Source organism: Nerophis lumbriciformis, linkage group LG21 (assembly GCF_033978685.3).
Source record: "Nerophis lumbriciformis linkage group LG21, RoL_Nlum_v2.1, whole genome shotgun sequence".
In the NCBI taxonomy this organism is placed as follows: Eukaryota; Metazoa; Chordata; class Actinopteri; order Syngnathiformes; family Syngnathidae; genus Nerophis; species Nerophis lumbriciformis.
In genome coordinates this window covers 6,083,740-6,109,651 of record NC_084568.2, presented here as the reverse complement: position 1 = coordinate 6,109,651, position 25,912 = coordinate 6,083,740, and the positions used below count along the sequence as shown (strand labels likewise).

Here is a 25,912-nt window from a genome sequence, read left to right as displayed (position 1 = left end):
GCCACTTTATATTGTGAAATAATTTTATTCTGGTAAAATATGATCTTTTTCTCTTTTATTAAGGAATATTGCAACTTTCAACACCCCTGACTAAGGCTTTCTTTTATTAACAGAATGCTTTTTGTGCAACAATTGCAATTGTTATTACTCATGTTTAAAAATGCTGTGGACGTGACATATAAAGTTAGGGTGGAAAAAAAAGAAAATTCCTGGTTTCATTTTTACACCGCTCCCAAATCTCATAATTGGTTGAGTACAAGAAGTTTTCTCATCACAAGTTCTTCCAACTTTAGGAAGTCGATGTCATCTAAAAACTGTTTGTAGGGCTTTAGGAGAAGAATGCAGATCATTCTAAAAGCCCCTGAAATAAAGATACTGTACGTCCCCTTTGAGAATGAAACGAAACATTCGAACGTCACTTTCATTTTATTATTTTCTTGAAAAACACCATGAAATAAAAGAATAGCTTTGGAGAGGATTCACAACAATGTGGCGTTTACAAAAAGATGAAAAAACAAAACAATGGAAAATGTGTTCATTGCCTAGAAAATAAATAAGTCTTTTTTTTTTTTCAACACTATACAAAATGTTACTGGCTGGTGTGTAGTAACATGCAGGTTGGGAATGTTTTGAACAGTACACACATCACAGGCTGAAATGTGACAAGTGGGGGGGGGGTCGTACGAGTCCGGGTCTCAAGTGGAATAGTCCTGCGTGCAGAGGAAAAAAAATGATTAAGTCAACTGAAACAATGGCGGAATTTTTCAATTGGAGGGAGGAAGAGGACTTACAGCTCTTGGTTTCTTGTTCACCTTCATGTCGAACCTGTAACAGAAATGCATTTTAGACGTGAGGAGACGATCGGGTGAGATCTGAGAGCAATGACAAAAAGCGGTGCCACTACTGTATCATGAGGGGAGCTAACAATCAAACCATAGCCATTGTTGTTGTTCAGCACACCCAATTGCAGCAAGTAGGGATGGCCTCAAATCTCTATTGCGATATATATTGCAATCTCCTAGTGTGGCGATTCATATCACAATACATTTGGCATATACAGTACAGGCCAAAAGTTTGGACACACATTTTCTCATTCAATGCGTTTTCTTTATTTTCATGACTATTTACATTGTAGATTGTCACTGAAGGCATCAAAACTATGACACGTGGAGTTATGTACTTAACCTCTTAAGGCCCAAGCTGTTTGTTTACATGCTTTTTTTCATTTCTCTTTGCAATTTGGGCTTATTGGACACTAATTAGAATAAAAACTAAGAATCATATTTTGTTAAAGTTAACTTTTTTTGATATGATGTACTTATAGTCCATAAGTACACAAACGTGTACTTCATGTTTAGTGACATGCTAATTCTTATTTTTACACTTTTTTCCCCCCAAATTCCATTGTATGTTACCGGTATACTCTTCTGACACCACCAGATGGCAGTATAAGTGTCCACATAAGCGGCCATAAGACCCCAATTCAGTAGCGTACACAATTTTGGAAACAAGAGCTAAAAGGTGCTGTCCACGCATGTGGCCACTAAGCCTTTAGAGCATGGGTGTCAAACTCTGGCCCGCGGGCCAACTTTGGCCGTGTAATTTCACTTGGCCCTTGAGGCGATATCAAATTAACATTAGAGCTAGCCCGCTGATTATATACAGCGGCGGTGCCGCGGTAACACCGCATTCACCGCTAATTCTCATACTTGCCAACCCTCCCGGGTGACTCCCAAACTTCAGAGCCCCTCCCAAATATCTTCAAGTCTGCTTTTCATCCAGTCCAACAAGTGCTAGCCCAGTCACATAATATGTGCGGCTTCTTGCACGCACACACACGTGAATGCCACACATACTTGATCGACAGCGATACAAGTTATACTGAGAGTTCCCGTATAAACAACTTTACATTGTTAGAAATATGCGCCACACTGTGAACCCACACCAAACAAGAATGACAAACACATTTCGGGAGAACATCCGCACCGTAACACAACATAAACACAACAGAACAAATACCCAGAACTCTTTGCAGCACTAACTCTTCCGGGACGCTACAAGGTGTGTGTGTGTGTGTGTGGGGGGTGAGGGGTGGTGGTGGTGGTGGGTGGGGGGAGAAGAGTTAGTACTGCAAAGGGTTCTGGGTATTTGTTCTGTTGTGTTACAGTGCGAATGTTCTCCCGAAATGTGTTTGTCATTCTTGTTTGGTGTGGATTCACAGTGTGGCGTATATTTCGAACAGAGTTAAAGTTGTTTATACGGGTACCCTCAGTGTAACCTGTATCACTGTTGATTAAATGTGCCATTAAGTGTGCTTTGCATTCACGTATGTGTGCCTTCAGAAGCCGCACATGTCTTGAATCTGGGCCGGCACGTTGTCAGAATGGATGAAAAGCGGACGTTAAAGGCAATGCCTTTAAGGCACGCCCCCAAGACTGTGGTCCGGGTTGACTACAAGATATAATGACTGATGAACACCTTCGTTCGATAATGAAGGTTGCCTCAGCTCAAAGCCTGAACCCGACATTAATGAACGAGCATCCAAGAAAAGATGGCAGGTATCTGGCTTGGGCACATCAGATTAGATCAGTGTGTTGCAAAATGAGCAGTTTAAAGTCCTGAACGGTTGGCTTATTCATTGTTATTTTATTTTCAAATTTATTAGCCTGTGGAAAAAGTTAATGTTGATATTCACCTCAGAAGGCTGCAAATAGAAAAGAGGCATTCAATTTTTTTTTTTAAATGTCATTGATATTTTTTAATTATTATTATTATTTGAAACTCAATTTTGCATGTCACTATAAAGTTATATAAGCCTTGCTTGTTCAATATTTAATGCAAAACTTGTTTGGGTCCTATTAAAAGGTTAATTTGTTCAACTTCAGCTTTGTTCAGTTTTAAATTTTGGCCCACTCTGTATTTGAGTTTGACACCCCTGCTTTAGAGGTTTTTAACAAAAAAAGATGAAATAACTGAAAACATGTTTTATATTCTAGTTTCTTCAAAATAGCCACCCTTTGCTCTGATTACTGCTTTGCACACACTTGGCATTCCCTCGACGAGCTTCAAGAGGTAGTCACCTGAAATGGTTTCCACTTCACAGGTGTGCTTGAAGCTCATGGAGAGAATGCCAAGAGTGTGCAAAGCAGTAATCAGCGCAAAGGGTGGCTATTTTGAAGAAACTAGAATACAAAACATATTTGAAGTTATTTCACCTTTTTTTGTTAAGTACATAATTCCACATGTGTTCATTCATAGTTTTGATGCCTTCAGTGACAATCTACAATGTAAATAGTCATGAAAACAAAGAAAACACATTGAATGAGGAGAAGGTGTGTCCAAACTTTTGGCCTGTACTGTATATGTAACAGAATCATTTCGTAATTTGGCTTCTGACGTACAGTATGTGGTATATCATATGTGCAATTTTTGGTTGTATATTTTTCTCGAAACTATTCATCTACTTGCTACATTTCTGTTGTAACATGGTTCTATCTACACTTCTGTTAAAATGTACTAAGTATGTATTCTTCTGTTGTCTGTATATTTTTCATTAGTTTTGGGTGATACTACAAATTTGGGTATCGATTCAATACCAAGGTACGGAAATAAACACGCAGGTCTGGCAAAAAGAATAACAAATTGCTCAATACTGGGCAGTATTGGTCATACCAAGGCTGATACTGATACTTATCAATTATAAGACCTTTTAGTAATGACATTTTAGACAAAAACACAGGATGGTGGTGCAACAATAAAATTTAAATTTTTAATTGTTTCCTTCTTTCTTTTTATTACATACAATATTTAGTCGTGCAAAATAACTAAACATGAGTAAAAACTACCGGTACACTGCAAAAACTGAAATCTAAGTAAGATTAAATATCTCAAATAAGGGTGATATTTGTTCATTTTCTGTCTGATAAGATAATTCTTCTCACTAAGCAGATTTTATGTTAGTGTTTTTCTTGTTTTAAGGGTTTTGGTCCGAAATGATCTCAGTAAGATATCACAGCTTGTTGCTGATATTGTATGACCTATAATTGAGTAAAACATGCTTGAAATTAGAATATCAACTGTTGCAAAGCTGTGTCATCAACACTCACAAGTATAAAACTACTTTTTTTAAAGTAATAATTTCTTACTTCAAGCATGAAAAAAAAAATCATGATGCCGAGCGCATATCATTATGTCAATATAATGGCACTAGCATTTACTTCATTTAAGAATATATTTCTGCGATGAGGTGGCGACTTGTCCAGGGTGTACCCCGCCTTCCGCCCGATTGTAGCTGAGATAGGCTCCAGCGCCCTGCGCGATCCCGAAGGGAATAAGCGGTAGAAAATGGATGGATGGATGGATGGATGGAATATATTTCAACATATTGATCAAAAAGGTCTCTTTTTCTTTTTTCTACCAAGAAAAGTGCACTTGTTATTAGTGAGAATATACTTATTTTAAGGTATTTTTGGGTTCATTGAGGTTAGCTAATTTTACTTGTTTTGGAAAATCTTGACAAGCCGAATTTTCTTGTTCTATTGGCGGATCATTTTGCTTAGTTCAAGTAAAATACCTCTAATTTTTTTGTTTTTTTTAATTGTATTTGAACACTGACTTTTTGCAGTGTACTATTGGCTCTGATTTAAATTATTTGGTTTTTGCTCTCAAAGTCTTCCTGTGTCCAATGACTGATTTCCTGAGTTTGAAAACAAAAATGATTTGTGGTACTAAAACATATTTAATCACTGTAGTATTGACTATACTGATACTAAGTATTGTCACTATTTGTATCAATTCACCCCCTTTTGTTTACATTCAAGAGGTCTAGCTTAGCATTGCTTCAGGGCCTGTATCCTCTTACGGTGTGTAGTGTATAGCATGTTTAGCCATTCCCTGTCCTCCGCTGATAATGTTACCTGTAAGAAATGTTGTTTATTTGCTGCCATGGAAGCAAGATTTGGTGACTTGGAAGCAGCTACGCACTGTGGAGGAATTTTAGCTGCTAGTGAGGACGCTACTTTACGCGGTCTGATATCATAATATTATTAAAAGCTCCATTCAAATGGATATCGTACATACTATAGTCTATATCGCGCAATCCAAGCAACAAGCCCATCATCTTACAAGAACAGCACTGCTTTTTACAAGCACACTCGGCATGAATCAGAGGTCAGAAAAGACGTGACACCGGCCCAATAACAAGCAATGAGGAGTGATGCATTCAAAGAACATGCAGCGTGCAACTCGACAGAAGAGTTCAGGATGTGGTTACAAGAGGACAGGATGCACAGATCACAGGAAGTAAAATTCTCAACTTACTCAAAGTCATAATCAAACATGGCAGAAGGGCTGGGGGAGAGGTTTCAGCGTTTAAAAAAAATTAAAAAAAAGGAGGGGAAGGAAGAGATCAGCAGCTGTTAGTTCACAGACCACTCTGAATCCAAACATGTAAACAACAGTAAACAGAGTAAGACACACCAGGGTCACCCCCGTGTGTTAGCAGGAGAGCCTGCTGGGTTAATCCGTAGGGAGGGCAGGAACGCCCGAAAATAGAGAGTAGACAGCCACATTATCCAAACAGTCATGTGTTCACTCTACCCCCTTGTAGTTATAATTAGCTCGGTAATAAGATAGGTAAAACCTTCTGTGCATCAGGGCGGTGTCCACATACTGAAGGGTCAAAGACAGTTTAGCGTATGAATGCAAAAGTGTCCCATGTTCTTGACCTCGTGAGTTATTTTCTTTATTTTAACTGTCCTTCCGGGACCTCCCATGAAAACTGGCAGAAAGACCAGAGGAAGTTTCTTAAGTAGAATAAAAGTAGTCTATTAATAAAGATAATAATATAAAAAGAAAACTGTGTACCGTATTTTTCGGACTATAAGTCGCAGTTTTTTTCATAGTTTGGCGACTTCTACTCAGGAGCGACTTATGTGTGAAATTATTAACACATTACCGTAAAATATCAAATAATATTATTTAGCTCATTCACGTAAGAGACTAGACGTAAAAGATTTCATGGGATTTAGCGATTAGGAGTGACAGATTGTTTGGTAAACGTATAGCATGTTCTATATGTTATAGTTATTTGAATGACTCTTACCATAATATGTTACGTTAACATACCAGTTGGTTATTTATGCCTCATATAACGTACACTTATTCAGCCTGTTGTTCACTATTCTTTATTTATTTTAAATTGCCTTTCAAATGTCTATTCCTGGTGTTGGCTTTTATCAAATACATTTCCCCAAAAAATGCGACTTATACTCCAGTGCGACTTATATATGTTTTTTTTCCTTCTTTATTATGCATTTTCGGCCGGTGCGACTTATACTCCGGAGCGACTTATACTCCGAAAAATACGGTAATTTGTAAAAAAAAAATCTTCACAAAGAATCGCAATCTCAATTCTAAGCAAGAACTGGGCAGCCTGTGTATTATACGTTTTATTGCTATCACCATTAACTTTTTCTTGTTACATTACACCTATTTCTCCCATTTTTATGTGGTTAAATTGTTTTTTCAGAATGTGCCATAGACGAAAACCCTCTGCAAGCTGCAAATTGCAAGCTGTGTTGCACTTTGGCCCCCCCTGCTGTATATTTGTAAGGTTTGTATTGTCCATACAGTATGTCATTGACACAAGACAATACACTGCATCATTGTGGATCAGTAGAAATTCTTTAAGTTGAACAGCCCAGAAGTCAAAGAACATTTCAATGAAAAATATCCCTTTTAAAGAGTGGTCCATCAAAACTAAATTGCTACTAAAGGAGCATCACGTATAGGGATGGGTAACGAATCCGGTACTTTTTTGGCACCGATTAACGTACAATCCAACGGTGCCATCTTCGCACTTTGGCCCTTTGCGACCCCTAACGCACCACTGAGAGCGGACTTAGCCTAACTACCTTTAGATCAGGGGTGCCCATTACGTCGATCGCCAGCCAGGCAACAAAAAAATAGACCGAAAATGTGCGATTATCAATCTTCACCAAGACGTCACTTTCGTCACTTGATTGACATTCACGGCACCCGAGGGTCTTGTGAGATGACGCTGGCTGCTGCGAGCTCTTTAAGAAAAAATGACCGACAGGAAGGCGAGAAACACGAAGTTTGCTGCCAATGTATTTCTTGAAAAGTGTACAAAAACGAGTATGGAAGCTGGACAAATAAAATGCCAATAACCGACCACTTTCATGTGGTATTGGACAGAAAGGAGGACTTTTTTTCTCCTCCATTTGAAAATGTGGAGGTTATCATCACTACTGTTTGATTCCAATCATTGCAAGTCATCACAATCAGGTTATAGACCAACTTATATTCTTGTCTTCATGAAAGAAAGGAATCTATATGCGTTAAACGTGCTTGTATTGTCATTAAACTCCTTTAACTTGTTAACAAAAAGGTATCTTTCATAAATAAATTACCGTATTTTCCGCACTATAAGGCGCACCTAAAAACCACAAATTTTCTCAAAAGCTGATAGTGCGCCTTATAATCCGGTGCGCCTTATATATGGGTTAATATTAATATTAATTTTCATAAAGTTTCGGTCTCGCAACTACGGTAAACAGCCGCCATCTTTTTTCCCCGTAGAAGAAGAAGAAGCCTCTGGGATATGTGACGTTTCATTTCCATTTGTGTGTTTATGTAAAGACCCCAAAATGGCTCCTATTAAGTGTGTTGTCTGTCTAATTATAAATAATGCAGACGAGGCGTGTTAACTGAGTTCTCAACGTTTACTCACAGCGTGCTCATAACCACATTCTAACTCCCAGCATACAACAACGCTTCTCAGGGCTACCGCGCATGCTCGTCACTATCGTTGCATGCTGGGTAGTGTAGTTGTTATATTTGCTAGCTCATAACATCACATTAAGAGACACGCTTACGCGCTTAATTCAATACTCGCCGTCATTCCGGGTGGATTGACAAAAGACCTCCAGCCGCTAGATATTGGTGTCAACAGGGCATTCGAAGCTAGACTGCTAACTGCGTGGGAACAGTGGATGACAGAAGGCGAACACACGTGACGTTCACCAAGACAGGGAGACAGCGCCAGACGACATACGCCACTATCTGCCAGTGGATCGTAAATGCCTGGGCTGATTCAGTCTCATCTGTGGTCCGAGCTTTCAGGAAGGCAGGAATTGTCACTGAACTAATAAACGGCAACGACACTGACTCCATTAATGACGACTTCGACGAGACGTATTCGCTCAACTGTTTAATTCGGACACTGAAGAAGAAGAATTCGAGGGATTTGTGAATGAGCTATAACTTCATAAAGTGAGCTTTACATTTTTATTTAGTGTGTTGTGTTGTGTGACATTAACGTTTGAGCAACGTTGAGTTATTGATATATTGTTATTGCTCTGCACTATTTCACGTGTTACTATATTGTGATTGCACGTTTGATTTACGTAACACGAGTAAATCAGCTGTTTATTCATTTTGGGAGTGAACGGAGTTGTCAGAACGCTGGTTTGTTATCTATTAATAAAGTTTGACTGACCTATCTGACTGTTTTGTTGACATAGGTGCGCCTTATAATCCGGTGCGCCTTATATATGAACAAAGTTTTGAAATATGCCATTCATTGAAGGTGCGCCTTATAGTCCGATGCGCCTTATAGTGCGGAAAATACGGTATATATATGAATGAAGTAGATCCCCTCCACTTGGTCGATTCAAAAGTAGCTCGCCTGCAGAAAAAGTGTGGGCACCCCTGATGTAAGATAATCTTGCAATTTCCAATGCCGACAAAGAAACTGACTCAATAAAACGCTCCAACGTAAGTAAAGTTTTCCAAAAACGTGCTAGCTTGATGCCAATATTAATAACGATGATAGAAATAAAAGAAAATTGCATTTTTTCCCAAAAACAAAAGCGTGTATTTTGTAATTTTACATGGCAATTTCAACACCTTCAAATGTTTTAAGAAAAACGACAACAAAGATGCACGTTACGATCAAACAGCTGGTGCATAACAAGTACAATACTCACAGTATTACCCCTTTAGGGCACAAAAAAAAGACTGAACTGGCTACCCAACACACCATGAACTACACTACTGCCATCTAACGTCTTGGACTTGCAACTGTAATTGACACTCAGAAATGTCAAAATGAAACAATAAAACTGGACAGCAGTTATCATAATCAGCTCATTTTTAAATGTTATTTGTACTAATATCAATAACAGTTATTTCTTAACACACACCAAAGTTCTGGAAATTGGTACCATTGATTACCGGCATCGATTACCAGGAATTGGTACCGAATCGATTGAAATGTGAATGGTACCCAACCCTAATCATGTATGCTATGCTGGTTTTCTTCCAATTTCATATCTATCCAACCAATGTCAGCTACCTCCAAGAACTTTTATAAAGACCCGACTCATTTTCCTACCTGTGCCGGTTTTTGTTCTTCCTCTTCTTGTGGCTTCCGTGATGGCTGCCGGAGGACGACGAGGAGGCGGCCTTTTGGGGTTTCAAGTCCTGCAGTGCACTGGAGTCCACGTCCTCCGTGTCCTCCTGGCTGGGCTCATTCTCTTGGTTCTGGAGATCTGGCGAGGCGTCGCTTTCTGTACCGCTGCCCGCCTCACCTTGACAGGGTAGCATCAGACTCAGTTGCACGTTCAAAGTCAAGAGATAGAAACGCTCGCCACTTCACTCACGTTTCTCGGTCATGTGATCCGGTATCCCGCCGAGTGCACATACCGCCTGCCGGGGAAGAGTCAAACATTGAAGTTATTTTATAAAATACATCAAAATAGTATACAAGTGTTAAGCAAGAAGGACCTACTGCAACGGACGTGACTGATGACTTGCTGAACAGACGCTCTGCCTCCTTGAATTTTCTATTTCTTCTATCAGTCTTACTGTTTGAGTTCCTGCACGGAATCATTATACCGATATTTCAATGCAATATTGACAAAACACATGCAGTATGCTAGGGATGTCCCGATCCGATATTTGGATCGGATCGGCCGCCGATATTTGCCAAAAAATGCGTATCAGCAAGGCATGGGAAAATGTCGATCCAGATCCAGTTAAAAAAAAAAAAACTCTGGTCCGTGTTTTCCAACGCACCGATTTAAATAATACATTCCACTTTTCTGCTGCTCCCTAATTTCCGTTCCGCATTTTCCAGCACACCTTCAACACATCCACAGGTCTGTGGATTCTCACGCAGTTGCTTTTAGCTGCTGGCATTACACGACAGGCTCTTCTCACTCTTTTCTGTGTCTCCCTCTCACAGACAGCAAGCGCACCTTCTTACACACGTCACATACTGTCACGTCATACGTCATATACGTATACGCCCTCTCCCAGCAGAGAGGTAGCAGCATGGCTAACGTTAGCTGTGATGCTAGCGCAGCCGTGTGACCAACGTTCCCTCTTAAGGTGCGCGCCTGTGCAATTGCGCACTGCTCAAGCGTCCTCTGCGCATAGCAAATTTATGCCACGCACAAAATGAAATAAAAAAATAAGCGCATAACAATTTTCGACACACGGACACGACAGAGAAAACAGTTTTCGTCATCATTGTTCAAATATTGTGACGTCTGTCGAGACGCTTATCTCCGTTCGGTGCCACACGCCCACACCATCAAAATGCCGAGGCAAACATTTCCACATCAACACCGTATGAAAAAATTTGTGATTTTTTTTAGTTGTGATTTCCTTCTCTGCATGAAAGTTTAAAAGTAGCATATATTAATGCAGTATGAAGAAGAATGTTTTAATGTAGACATGCAAGTTTTGAAAGAAAATTTTTAAAATCAAGACTATATTTCCTGCAAATGGGTGCATTTCTACCCTATATTTTAACTTTAGATTTATTCTCATATCAAACTCTTTTGGCTGTCTTTTTGACACTTACATCCGGCGCCCCCCTCCACACCCTGGATTATAAATAATGTAAATAATTCAATGTGATTATCTTGTGTGATGACTGTATTATGATGATAGTATATATCTGATAGTATATATCTGTATCATGAATCAATTTAAGTGGACCCCGACTTGAACAAGTTGAAAAACTTATTGGGGTGTTACCATTTAGTGGTCAATTGTACGGAATATGTACTTCACTGTGCAACCTACTAATAAAAGTCTCAATCAATCAATCAAAACACAGAATCATCATACTGCTGTGATTATATGCATCAAGTGTTCATTCAAGGCTGAGGCAAAATATTGAGATATATATCGTGTATCGCAATATGGCCTTAAAATATCGCAATATTAAAAAAAGGCCATATCGCCCAGCCCTAGTTCAATGATGCCATTTCTGTTTGTCATGTATAATTTTGTCTATTTTGTGTTTATCCTTGAATAAACAGGTCAGTTTCTTGTTACCAACCATTGTGTATTATTCAAACTCCCCTAATTCAGCTGGCTAGTTGTTATCAAGAGTACTAAAACCCTTTTCAACATGATTCTGACAACTAAGTAGGCTAAATAACTTTAAACTTTAATACATGCTCGGATAGGCCAGTATCGGTATCGGTCAGTATCGGTATCGGATCGGAAGTGCAAAAACAATATCGGTATCGGATCGGAAGTGCAAAAACCTGGATCGGGACATCCCTACAATATGCATTGACAACTTACTTTTGGTTGGTTAAGTATCTGTCCCATCCTCTGATGATGTTGCCATACATCTGCGTGTCTTCTAGGTAACTACCTTCAAATGCGTAGATTTGTCGTTCCAAATTCACAAGAGTCTCCTGGTATACATCATAAAAGAAACAAGGGTTAGTGAAATAATAAAATACAGTTGCACTGTAACACCTTTTTAAACATGTAAAGCATTACCGTATTTTCCGCACTATAAGCCGCACCTAAAAACCACAAATTTTCTCAAAAGCTGACAGTGGGGCTTATAACCCGGTGCGCTTTATATATGGATTAATATTAAGATTCATTTTCATAAAGTTTAGGTCTCGCAACTACGGTAAACAGCCGCCATCTTTTTTCCCCGTAGAAGAGGAAGCGCTTCTTCTTCTACGGTAAGCAACCGCCAAGGTAAGCACCCGCCCCCATAGAACAGGAAGCGCTTCTTCTTCTACTGTAAGCAACCACCCGCCCCCATAGAAGAAGAAGCGCGCGGATATTACGTTTCATTTCCTTTGTGTGTTCCATGTTGATATACGACTCCATGCGCGCCCACATCACAGATGGTGTCAAAAAACAAGTGAAGCACACAAATACAACACTCGCCGTCATTCCGGGTGGATTAACCAAAGAACTCCAACCGCTCGATATTGGTGTCAACAGGGCATTTAAAGCACGACTGCGAACGGCGTGGGAACAATGGATGACCGAAGGCGAACACACCTTCACTAAGACAGGGAGACAGCGCCGGACGACATACGCCAACATCTGCCAGTGGATCGTAAATGCCTGGGCGGATATTTCGGTCACAACTGTGGTCCGAGCTTTCCGGAAGGCAGGATTCACAGAACTGCTGGACAACAACAGCGACACTGACTCCGATGACTTCGACGAGACGGAGCCGGCCATTTTGGATCCCGTATTCGCCCAACTTTTTAATTCGGACACAGAGTTGTTAGAACGCTGGTTTTTAATATATTATTAAAGTTTGACTGACCTATCTGACTGTTTTTTTGACATTCCCTTTAGCGCAGTTAGATGCGGCTTATAACACGGGGCGGCTTATAGGTGGACAAAGTTTTGAAATATGCCGTTCATTGAAGGCGCGGCTTATAACCCAGGGCGCCTTATGGTGCGGAAAATACGGTAAGTATGCTGTCTATTTTCTTAAAGCCATTCTTTTCATGAAAATAGCTGTTTAAAATGTCTAAATCATTTTTTTTTTGTATTAAATCAACTTGAGGTTTATAGATCTTTTTTTTAATTTTTCTTATTGAACAACAAACATACATTTATAATGCACACAAAAGTCAAGGCACTTTCAACATAACCAACAATCTACACATCAGGTTGAGGAAATCATCAGCAAAACATGTCAAGGAAAGAAAACAAAAGCAAATATAAAGAGTAGAGATGTAATATCGGAATGTAAAATGTAATATCGGAAATTATCGTTTTTTTTTTAATTATCTGTATTGTTTTTATTATTAAATCAACATAAAAAACACAAGATACACCTACAATTAGTGCACCAACCCAAAAAACCTCTCTCCCCCATTTACACTCATTCACACAAAATGGTTGTTTCTTTTTGTTATTAATATTCTGGTTCCTACATTATATATCAATACAGTCTGCAAGGGATACAGTCCGTAAGCACACATGATTGTGCGTGCTGTTGGTCCACGAATAGGACTAACCTTTATCAGTTAATTCTACGCATTTTCATTAATTACTAGTTTTTATGTAACTGTTTTTATATTGTTTTACTTTCTTTTTTTATTCAAGAAAATGTTTTTAATTTATTTTTATTTTTTTAAAAGGACCTTATCTTCACCATACCTGGTTGTCCAAATTAGGCATAATAATGTGTTAATTCCACGACTGTATATATCGGTAATTAAGAGTTGGACAATATCTCGCAGCTTTACACCGGGAAAACGAGGACGGTTCTCACTGGAGTCCCCCAAAATCCCGGGTCGTGTGTTCGGATCACTTCGTTTCTGGTAAATATAAGGAACAAAAATCCACCTTCTTAACCACAACTTGGCTATACCGTCCATGCTAATGTTGAACCCGTTGAATTTTTACTGAATAACGTTCGACAGCTGAAGTTGTTGTTGTTGCACAACAATAACATACGGTATAAAGGCTATTTCCAGTAATTCAGCAAATACTACTACTACTACTACTACTACTACTACTCAGTGGCCTAGTGGTTAGAGTGTCCGCCCTGAGATCGGTAGGTTGTGAGTTCAAATCCCGGCCGAGTCATACCAAAGACTATAAAAAAAATGGGACCCATTACCTCCCTGCTTGGCACTTAGCATCAAGGGTTGGAATTGGGGGTTAAATCACCAAAATGATTCCCGGGCGCGGCCACCGCTGCTGCCCACTGCTCCCCTCACCTCCCAGGGGGTGATCAAGGGTGATGGGTCAAATGCAGAGAATAATCTCGCCACACCTAGTGTGTGTGTGACAATCATTGGTACTTTAACTTTAACTTTAAATCATAATACTGAACTGAATTTGAATGAGCTCTCTACAGATATAATAAATATACAGATACTGGTAGCCACCGTGTCATCCTTATTATCATTTATCAACATACCTTGGGTGATTTAACAATTTTTATGTGATTTATTCGTTATATAACAACCGAAGCTAACAACCGACCTGGTGCGCTTGTGAGGTAGACATAAAGATTTCCAAATTCCATGTCCGGCCATTGTGTAGGATTATCAGTCCACGCATCTGCTGGAAGGCGGTAAAGGCAGTCGTTTAATCCAACTACAGAACATTTTAACTCGTATCTTAAACTAGCCTCACTGGAAAGACTATTTACATAATCATACGCCATTTAGAACAGTTTAAAATGCCGTGAAACCTCGTTAAATGCCTTTTCTGTCAATGCTGTGTTCGCTGTGAGCTGGTTTGTTTTCAACGAATTCAATATGGCGACCGGTTGCTAGGGGATTGGCAGACGGAAGTGACGTAGGTCCGCCCTCGCCTATTGGCAAAAAAGCCATTATCGGACATCCCTAATAAATATTAGTAAAACATATGAAAAAGGGCTACCTAAATCACTTTAAATGTTTTTAACAAAGAAATCAATGTAATGGCTTTTGTACTCTTAATCATCCTCCAAGATTTGATTGATAATTGTAAACCATAGGTTTATAGAGCAGGAAAATGTGAAAAGGCCGTCCAATAATAATGACGTCATCGCCACCGAGATCCCGCGAGAACTCATAGCTAACGCGAACGCCGGTACACATTTAGCGGCTAGCAAGTTAGCACACACAAGAGAAAAAAATGGACTGACTGTAACGAATGAAGCGCATTACGGCGCCTTAAAGTGTATTTGGAATTACAAGTACAATGTTGAACATTCTTCTTGGGTTAAACTATCAGTATTGCGTTAACACGGCGGAGCGAGACGCGTAGAGAACGTTACTCTTAGCCTAGCAGTTAGCTAGGCCTCGTGTGCATCCCGGCTAAAATGTCTTATTTAAACATCGCGGTTCCCCATTTAGTGTGGCGCCACGCATTTAGACCATTAAAATCCAATTTTAACTCGGTAGTAACGACGTACTGCAAGCTCCTGTTTCCTCTTCACCAGCTCGGCAAGCTCCCGGCGGGTGTCCGGAATCTGTGGTGGAGTAGCCTTAGCGTGCATCGCCATGATGGATCGAGCAATGTGGAGAAACAAAACGATGGCGGGACAACTTCACAGCGACGCCTACATTCTCCCTGCAGCCGCAAGGTGGCGCTGGAAGACCGTGGCAATCAATTACACGTCACCATAGCAACAAGACCAGGTCGCTTCAACGCCACTTCCAACTTTCTACCGGATGGATGTCATCAATTGCTGAAAGTGAGTCTATCTATTATTCAACTTCTTCTCCTTCTCCAGATTTTGGAGCGTTCTACCTTCCACATTTTTCACCCGATTCAAACTGTTCCAACTTCAAGGTTCAAGGTTCAACTTTATTGTCCCCGCGGGGAAATTTGTCTTGGGCACAGTGCATCATTGCTTTCTTAACATACCCAAAAACACAAGCACAGACACAACCACAACCATACAACTAACATTTAAACATCAGAACATGGAGCTTGATAGACATAGGTGGCACTTTGATGTAGGCATAAAATCTACAGTATGGAGATAAAGATAAAGATAAAGTACCAATGTGCATTGCACTAGAGCTCATGGATAAAGTGCTGTGTGCTAAAGTGCTTAGTTCTAAAGTGCTATGTGCTATAAAAGTGCTAACCTATGCAGGCCCGGCCCTAACCAATCTGGCGCCCTAGGCAAGATTTTAGGTGGCGCCCCCCACATCGGCAGTGAAGTGTATATACTCACAAGAAACCGAATAGCTTTGTCTTTGACCTTTTTTTTTTTTTTTACTTACAACTATACCTAATATATAAAGGGGTGGAAAAGTGACTATTACCTGCAGGGCAAACATTAGCTAACCAGAAGGCAATAACAATGTAAACAAAAAACACCGGCTTAAAAGATCTAATACAAATGTCCCTGAGGAATGTAAGGTGGGAGTACTGTAATTACCTAACGTTACATTATTATTTTCCATAACAATTTAGCCCCCTCCACAATATTAACCCGACGTTAAAACAGAACTAGCTATTTATTGATTAGCAATTGCCGAATCATGTAACATTAGCTTAATGCTAAAAAGCCAGGTTACTATCACATTCTGTAACAGACAAATAATTTCATGTAGGCATACCTGCTACCTCTGTCTTTTCTCGTTTCTCCTCCTCTTTTCTCTTTTTTCTTCCCTGGGCACCTGACAGTTTTGGCCGTTTTGACATCTTGTGTTGATTGTTTGATGTGGTGACGTCCAAAAAGAGTCATGATACGGGAAGGGAGGGGGCGCACCGTGCGGGGGGAGGGGGGGGGGGGGCTGCGTAATGTTGTTACAAATAATATTTCTATTAAATAGGCTTTACTTTGCATTTTAATTAACGTGGGATTATTTTTTGTATTTAGAAATAATAGTATCAACTTTTTTTTTTTTTTTTCTCCAACATTTGTGGAACTGGCGTGGCGCCCCCTGATGGACGGCGCCCTTAGCATTTGCCTATACGGCCTATGCCACGGGCCGGCCCTGAACCTATGTATTAAAATTCTATTGCACATTGTTGGTCAGCTTAATGGAGGCTGGAACAAATGATAATTTAAGGCGGTTAGATTTGCATAGTGGGACCCGGAGTCTTCTCCCTGATGGCAGGGTTCCATATTCAGGAAAGAGTGGGTGTTGTGAGTTGGAAATAATTTTCTTAGCTTTTTTCCTAACTGCCTGCTCATAGATGCTCTGTATAGGCTCATATTCTTTCCTCCCTACGATTTTCATTGCCGTTTTATGCATGCCGGCCAGTTTGCTTTTTAGCTTAACGGTTAGGTTGCCAAACCATGAGGTGATCCCGTATCTAATGATGCTCTCTACAATGGCACGGTAGAAAATCATCATGATGTGGCTGCTTACGCCGTACAATCTTAATCTTCGCAAAAAAATATAGCCTCTGTTGCAGTCTATTGCACAGTTTGTCAATATGTGTCTTCCAGCAGAGAAGATTATCAATATGAACCCCTAAATATTTATATGAGGATACCTGTGTGATTTCCTGATTTTTGATGACCACTGGCTCATGGTCAGTCACTTTCCTCGGATCCAAAACCATTTCCTGTGTCTTGGTCACATTTAAAATAAGATGGTTAGTGTAACTTCAAACTGTTCAGCCTAATCGCGGGCTTTCCCTTGACAGATTTCCCAGAATTCCAGGTTTTCTGGGACATTTTTACCCATTCAAAAGGAATTGGCCATTTTTCAAACTTACACCATTTCCACATTTTTTTAGGCAAGGCAACTTTATTTGTATAGCACTTTTCATACACAAGGCAGACTCAAAGTGCTTCACAGCACAACATGTGGTACAACAAAGTGAAATGTAAGAAAATAAAAGCAAAATTAAAATGCAGACAATAAAAATAAAAACAGTGCGGACGTTAAAAGATTTAGCTGAAAGCTATGGTGAACATAAAGTTAAAGTTAAAAGTTAAAGTACCAATGATTGTCACACACACACTAGGTGTGGCGAAATTATTCTCTGCATTTGACCCATCACCCTTGATCACCCCCTGGGAGGTGAGGGGAGCAGTGAGCAGCAGCGGTGGCCGCGCCCGGGAATCATTTTTGGTGATTTAACCCCCAATTCCAACCCTTGATGCTGAGTGCCAAGCAGGGAGGTAATGGGTCCCATTTTTATAGTCTTTGATATGACTCGGCCGGGATTTGAACTCACAACCTACCGATCTCAGGGCGGACACTCTAACCACTAGGCACTCTAACCACTAGGCCACTGAGTAGTAAACGTTTTCAGTCTAGTTTTAAAAGTAGTCAGAGTTGGGGATAGTCTGGCATCTTCAGGAAGTCTATTCCAGCTATTTGTTGCATAGTGACTGAATGATGCTCTACCTTGATTTGAGTTTACTCTGGGAACCGCTAACAGATTGGTCTCAGCAGGGGCGCCGCTAGGAATTTTGGGCCCCATGAAAAGAATCTTTACAGGGGCCCCAACACAGTGTCATTATTTTTTCTGTATTATAATTTCATCATCATTAGGGGCCTCTCTGGGGCCCCCTCCATCATGGGCCCCTAGAATCCGTCTCCTTTACCCCCCCTTTTCGGCGCCCCTGGGTCTCAGAAGATCTTAGTGATCTAGAGCGGTGTTTTTCAACCTTTTTTGAGCCAAGGCACATTTTTTGCGTTGAAAAAATTCGGAGGCACACCACCGGCAGAAATCATTAAAAAAACGAAACACAGTTGACAGTAAAAAGTTTAAAGTCAATTGTTGGGTATGACTTTAAACCATAACCAAGCGTGCATCAATGTTGCTCTTGTCTCAAAGTAGGTGTACTGTCACCACCTGTCACATCACGCCCTGAATTATTTTGAGTTTTTTGCTGTTTTCCTGTGTGTAGTTTTAGTTTTTGTCTTGCGCTCCTAATTTGGTGACTTTTTCTCTTTTTTTTGGTATTTTCCTGTAGCAGTTTCATGTCTTCCTTGACCGCTATTCCCCACACCTGCTTTGTTTTATCCATCCATCCATCTTCTTCCGCTTATCCGAGGTCGGGTCGCGGGGGCAGCAGCCTAAGCAGGGAAGCCCAGACTTCCCTCTCCCCAGCCACTTCGTCCAGCTCTTCCTGTGGGACCCCGAGGCGTTCCCAGGCCAGCCGGGAGACATAGTCTTCCCAACGTGTCCTGGGTCTTCCCCGCGGCCTCCTACCGGTCGGACGTGCCCTAAACACCTCCCTAGGGAGGCGTTCGGGTGGCATCCTGACCAGATGCCCGAACCACCTCATATGGCTCCTCTCCATGTGGAGGAGCAGTGGCTTTACTTTGAGCTCCTCCCGGATGGCAGAGCTTCTCACCCTATCTCTAAGGGAGAGCCCCGCCACCCGGCGGAGGAAACTCATTTCGGCCGCTTGTACCCGTGATCTTGTCCTTTCGGTCATAACCCAAAGCTCATGACCATAGGTGAGGATGGGAACGTAGATCGACCGGTAAATTGAGAGCTTTGCCTTCCGGCTCAGCTCCTTCTTCACCACAACGGATCAATACAGCGTCCGCATTACTGAATACGCCGCACCGATCCGCCTGTCGATCTCACGATCCACTCTTCCCTCACTCGTGAACAAGACTCCGAGGTACTTGAACTCATCCACTTGGGGCAAGATCTCAGAAATCATTAAAAAAACGAAAAACAGTTGACAGTAAAAAGTTTAAAGTCAATTGTTGGGTATGACTTTAAACCATAACCAAGCGTGCATCAATGTTGCCCTTGTCTCAAAGTAGGTGTACTGTCACCACCTGTCACATCACGCCCTGACTTATTTTGAGTTTTTTGCTGTTTTCCTGTGTGTAGTTTTAGTTTTTGTCTTGCGGTCCTAATTTGGTGACTTTTTCTCTTTTTTTTTTGGTATTTTCCTGTAGCAGTTTCATGTCTTCCTTGACCGCTATTCCCCACACCTGCTTTGTTTTAGCAATCAAGAATATTTTAGTTGTTTTTATGCTTCTTTGTGGGGACATTGTTGATTGTCATGTCATGTTCGGATGTACTTTGTGGACGCCGTCTTTGCTCCACAGTAAGTCTTTGCTGTCGTCCAGCATTCTGTTTTTGTTTACTTTGTAGCCAGTTCAGTTTTAGTTTTCTTCTGCATAGCCTTCACTAAGCTTCAATGCCTTTTCTTAGGGGCACTCACCTTTTGTTTATTTTTGGTTTAAGCATTAGACACCTTTTTACCTGGACACTGCCTCCCGCTGTTCCCGACATCTACAACGCAATTAGCTACCGGCTGCCACCTACTGATATGGAAGAGTATTACACGGTTACTCTGCCGAGCTCTAGACAGCACCGACACGCAACAACAACACATAATGTGCAGACTATAATTACTGGTTTGCAAAAAATATTTTTAACCCAAATAAGTGAAACTAGATGATCTCCCACGGCACACCAGACTGTATCCCGCGCGGCACAATAGTTTGCACAGTGGTTGAAAAACACTGATCTAGAGGGCTTATATAGTGGGAGCATATCAGTGATATACTTCGGCCCGAGACCATGTAGTGATTTATATGTGAGCAGGAGGATTTTGAAATCAATTCTCTGATGTACAGGGAGCCAATGTAAGGATTTAAGAATTGGTGTAATGTGCTCAGATTTGTTTGGTTTTTGTTAGAACTCTAGCAGCAGCGTTCTGAACAAGCTGTAGCTGCCTGACAGTTTTTTTTGGGAGGACCTGCAAGGAGACCATTACAATAGTCTAGCCTACTGGTAATAAAGGCATGTACAAGTTTTTCTAAGTCTTGAGCTGACATGAGCCCTCTCAGTCTTGTTGGATTTTTGAGGTGATAGTAGGCCGATTTTGTTCCTGATTTGATGTGACTGTCGAAATGTAAATCAGAATCTAAAATAACCCCAAGATTTCTGGCTTTATTTGAGGTTTTCAGGGACAGTGATTGAAGGTGTTGGATGACTTTAAACCTTTTCTTTTTTAGCACCAAAAACAATTATCTCAGTTTTCTACCGATTCAAACAATTCCACCTTCAACACATTCCACCATCCTGGAAATTCAAACGACCCTTTTTCCAAGTTCAAAAAAATTCCCAGAATTCCAGGTTTTCCGGGACATTTTTACCCATTCAAAATGAATTGGCCATTTTTCAAACTTCCACCATTTCCACATTTTTCAACCGATTTAAAACCATTCCACCTTCAACACATTCCACCATCCTGGAAATTCAAACTACCCTTTTTCCAAGTTCAAAAGCATTCCAGGATTTTCCAGAATTCCTGGTTTTCCAAAGCCCTATTTCCACCCTTTTTTCTGGCGACTACTCCTTTCACATTTTTCAACCCACTTCAACCGTTCCTCCGTGAAAACATTCCTCTTAATTAGGACAAAAAACAAAGTTGTTTTTTGAACTGCAACAATTCCCAGTTTTCCCGACATTCCAAGAATTCCGTAATACCATTTCTCAATTCAACATGTTACTACTTATTCTACATTTCCATCCATCCATCCATCCATCTTCTTCCGCTTATCCGAGGTCGGGTCGCGGGGGCAGCAGCTTAAGCAGGTAAGCCCAGACTTCCCTCTCCCCAGCCACTTCGTCCAGCTCCTCCCGGGGGATCCCGAGGCGTTCCCAGGCCAGTCAGGAGAGATAGTCTTCCCAGCGTGTCCTGGGTCTTCCCCGTGGCCTCCTACCGGTCGGACGTGCCCGAAACACCTTCCTAGGGAGGCGTTCGGGTGGCATCCTGACCAGATGCCCGAACCACCTCATCTGGCTCCTCTCGATGTGGAGGAGCAGCGGCTTTACTTTGAGCTCCCCCCGAATGACCGAGCTTCTCACCCTATCTCTAAGGGAGAGCCCCGCCACTCGGCGGAGGAAACTCATTTCGGCCGCTTGTACCCGTGATCTTGTCCTTTTGGTCATGACCCAAAGCTCATGACCATAGGTGAGGATGGGAACGTAGATCGACCGGTAAATCGAGAGCTTTGCCTTCCGGCTCAGCTCCTTCTTCACCACAACGGATCCATACAGCGTCCGCATTACTGAAGACGCCGCACCGATCCGCCTGTCGATCTCACGATCCACTCTTCCCCCACTCGTGAACAAGACTCCGAGGTACTTGAACTCCTCCACTTGGGGCAAGATCTCCTCCCCAACCCGGAGATGGCACTCCACCCTTTTCCGGGCGAGAACCATGGACTCGGACTTGGAGGTGCTGATTCCCATCCCAGTCGCTTCACACTCGGCTGCGAACCGATCCAGTGAGAGCTGAAGATCTTGGCCGGAGGAAGCCATCAGGACCACATCATCTGCAAATAGAAGTGACCTAATCCTGCAGCCACCAAACCAGATCCCCTCAACGCCCTGACTGCGCCTAGAAATTCTGTCCATAAAGGTTATGAACAGAATCGGTGACAAAGGGCAGCCAACTGATTTGAAAAATTCCAACACCAACCATTTCAACTAATTCAGAACATTCAAGTTTTTTTTACCATTTTCAAAAAAATTCCCGCTTTTCCCAAAATGTTTTGGAAATTCTCATTGAAATCAAAATATTCCACCTGTTTGGGAATTGTGTGCTCTACTTCAATAATTACATTTTTCTTCTTCCAGGATTTCAGTTCAACCTCAGCATTGGAGCATTCACACGCAATTCCTTTAGGAATTGCCTAATCTAGTTATCGATTTCTATTGTATTTTCCAATAGAGCACCAATGCCTTGTGTTTAAATGTTACAAATTAAGTTAAACAAAATCTCAAGTTCAAAATGTTTTTTTGTTTTTCACTGCCAGGCTCCTAGACCTTCATTAAGAGGTATCCCTGGACCAGACATGTTTTTCGACAATGTTCAGATTGCCGGTGGCTATTCATTTGGAGGATCCTTCCATCCATCCATTTTTTACCGCTTGTCCCTTACAGGGTCGCGTGGTGTGCTGGAGCCTATCTCAGCTGCACATGGGCGGAAGGCGGTGTACACCCTGGACAAGTCGGATCCCAATCAGCAAATCTCAACCCCAATATGCATTATATGTGAGTAATAATACATCCTTTCCTGTCAAAAACTGCATGGAACTCCTTTGTCCAAGTCAAATGTCTCGCCACCTTGTTATTATTCAATTTCCTAATCATTATAACTACAGTGGAACATTCAAAGTCGAATTACTGTCCAAAGTATTTGATAAAAGTACACTTGTAAGGTGAAGCCATAGTTTATATATTCTGATATGTAACTTTAGTGCGGTTTGCTTGTCTTTGTCTTTTAATGTTTTTGTGATGGCACTTCCAGGTTTTTTGTCACCATCATCAATCTAAATGGAACTAGGAAAAAGGACACATTTGGAAGTCTGGGATCATTTTGAGCCCCAAATAAGGTAGAACATGTTTTCCCCTGTTTACTTTTTGGCTCATTACACTTTTTACATTCCTTTTTGTGCAGCTATTTTGTTTAAAAAAAAAACAACAACAACAATTATTTCAGCTAACTATTATTTTTACTTGCAGGTCAAACAAATATAGTGACTTTTTTAATCCAGCACATGGTGGATGGCCATTATGGAATGGTAACACAGCATCAGTGCAGTGTCAACAAAGCTATTGAGTGTTACAAACACTCACTGAGGGGTAATTTATTCATCACTAGTCAGAACCGAAAAAGCGTTTTGAACATAATGCACCTCCTAAAAGAAACTGTTAACTTATTTTTACACCTTTTACTCCCAATATAGGGGTGTAATTTTTCATTTTTTTTGAATGAATTGCGATTCCTATTTGTAAGTGTTATTATGGATTAAAAAAAAAAAACTTTTCTTCAAATGTTTTTTTTTTCATCGTATTTTTGTTAATCTGTCTAGTTCAGCCACTCAGGCAAATCATATAGTTGATGTAGATGCCCATATCTGCTGTACAGATTTACTTTAAAAAAGACAAGTGTGGGATACTTCTCTTGTTGCCTTATTTGTATTTGACTTTATTATATAAATAGATTTTGTTAAACAAACAGTTTTCTTTTAAGTAATATAGAAATTAATCAGAGCTGTTTATCTATTTTATAGAGGAATGTAGTTAATCATAGAACTGGCGCACAATGTTATTACAAAAGTATTGATTTTGAATCGAGAATTGTTTTGAATCGAAAAGTGATTCTGAATTGAATTGTTACCCCCCCCCAAGAATCTAATCAAATCTTGGGGTATTCACATTTTTACAGTCCTAGTTAATAAAGGTATAACGATGCCAGCTTACAATAGCACACATGTGATGACGGTTTAATTAATAATCATGACAAGAAGTCCATCAAAATCCCCAAAAATGTGAGGCAAGATTGCCAAGCCAAAATGGCACCTGGTCCAGGTAGATATTTCTACTAAACAGTTTTAAGATGGACATATTTATTAGAGCCCTGCTATTCGGGGAAGATACGTTCCTTAACGCATACTTGTCAACCTTGAGACCTCCGATTTCGGGAGGTGGGGGTGGGGGCGTGGTTGGGGGCGTGGTTAAGAGGGGAGGAGTATATTGACAGCTAGAATTCACCAAGTCAAGTATTTCATTCATACATATATATATATATATATATATATATATATATATATATATACACACATACACACACACACACACACACACATATATATATATATATATATATATATATATATATATATACATTCTGAAAATATGCAAACAAAACTGTGTTTAGATAATTGATACTTCAAACTTGCATAAATAAATCTTAAGGAATATAACATAACTTGGCTTCTGAGAGTTTCAAAATGTAATGAATAAAATGCTAAAGTTGTTGATAAACAAGCAATTATTTTAATAATTAAATATGGTCATTTTAAATGAATTATTATGATCATTTAAAATTAATTATTTCAAATATGTTTATTTTAATGTATAATTCTATGGCTGGATGTAATAAGGAGTCAGAAAAAATACAATTCATTTTGATGTTTTTAGCAAAATATAGTAAAAATGTATTTCGTTTTTGTTTTTTTTAATCAGTAAATATATTTATTTTTAGGTAAGATAAACATAATAATACAATTTATCTCTAGTATGGATGATTTAGTTCTTGTCACCCTGTTGTCCTCCCATCTGAAAAAAGGCTGTCCTCACTCAGGTCCGCATGGAGCTTGAGGGGGCGTGGCCTCTAGCTCCGGCTGAAAATCGGGAGATTTTCGGGAGAATATTTGTCCCGGGAGGTTTTCGGGAGAGGCGCTGAATTTCGGGAGTCTCCTGGAAAATTCGGGAGGTTTGGCAAGTATGCCTTAACGTGATTAATTGATTTTGATTTTGATTTGATTTTTATTAAGGATCCCCATTAGCTGGTTGCCACAACAACCCACTATTCTTCCTGGGGTCCACAAACTCAATACAATTACAAGTAAAAGCATATAATTATAACTACATAATACAGAAACAAATAAAAGCATCAACAAGCAAACAAACATTGACATTAGTTTTGACACTAATGAAGCCTGGGTTAGTCTCTGCCATGGATGTCCAAACGTTTCCCACTCTGGTCCACAGATAGCAAAATCAAAGGATATGAGAGCCATGTTGATATTTTTCACTTTCAAATACAGTATAATATGTAGAAAAAAAAATAAAAAATAAAAATAGCCCACATGTCAGCTTTGTGTTATCAGCGTCAATATTTTAACTTTTTCATCTGATATCTCTTTTATTCCACTTTTTTTTTAATAATAGTAGTTTTGGACTTTGCCACGGGTCGTTATGAAAATTAGCTGGGGGTAGCAAATAGTCGCCGGCTAATCCGGTCCGGGAATAACACCATACCGGCCCCTGAGTTTGGTTCAAAACTCGAGACAAACATTTTTGCAGCAAATTCCTAACAACACTAGAGTGCTCCTGTTGTCTAGAAGAACTTGGACCATTGTAAACACATTACCAGATCCTTGCAATAACCTTTAACCTTGCTAGCGAACAGATCACTGGGGTCCAAACCACATAACTGAGGTGTTCCTTAAGTCCTTTCCTTTTTGACAGTGATTTTTCAGAATGTGATTTATGTAACTAAGGTGTTGCTGTAGCTCGTTTATTTCAGATGCAGTCAGTAGTCATTTGTTCAACTTCTTTAGTTATACTGTTGGTGTTCCTCAAGGCTCTATTTTAGGTCCCCTCTCTTTTTTTATCATTAGGGCTATTC

At 40.3% G+C, this 25,912-nt stretch overlaps 1 protein-coding gene across 2 annotated transcripts; it reads right to left on the bottom strand.

Annotated features, from left to right (window-relative positions):
* Positions 1 to 417: 417 nt before the first annotated feature.
* meaf6 (MYST/Esa1-associated factor 6) lies at positions 418 to 15,403 on the bottom strand. 2 transcript variants are annotated; one of them, XM_061983198.2, is made up of 8 exons: positions 15,227 to 15,403; positions 11,629 to 11,744; positions 9,815 to 9,902; positions 9,687 to 9,732; positions 9,419 to 9,614; positions 5,320 to 5,349; positions 792 to 825; positions 418 to 710 (listed from the first exon to the last, which is right to left on the bottom strand). In XM_061983198.2, exons 1-8 carry the CDS (start codon positions 15,314 to 15,316, stop codon positions 696 to 698), a joined length of 615 nt encoding a protein of 204 aa, XP_061839182.1. In that variant the 5' UTR covers positions 15,317 to 15,403; the 3' UTR covers positions 418 to 695. The 2 variants fall into 2 exon arrangements, with proteins under 2 accessions (XP_061839182.1, XP_061839183.1); XM_061983199.1 differs by lacking the exon at positions 5,320 to 5,349 and having other exon boundaries at positions 15,227 to 15,401.
* Between the last annotated feature and the right edge of the window lie 10,509 nt (positions 15,404 to 25,912).

Bases quoted from the DNA above. Each gene is read 5' to 3' on its own strand.
- meaf6 (XM_061983198.2), bottom strand. From the start codon at position 15,316: ATGGCGATGCACGCTAAGGCTACTCCACCACAGATTCCGGACACCCGC. The intron at 11,745-15,226 runs GTACGTCGTTAC...GATGTATACCAG, and splicing joins AGAGGAAACAGGAGCTTGCA to GAGACTCTTGTGAATTTGGA. The intron at 5,350-9,418 runs GTAGGAAAATGA...CCTCTCCCCCAG, and splicing joins AAGAACAAAAACCGGCACAG to CCCTTCTGCCATGTTTGATT.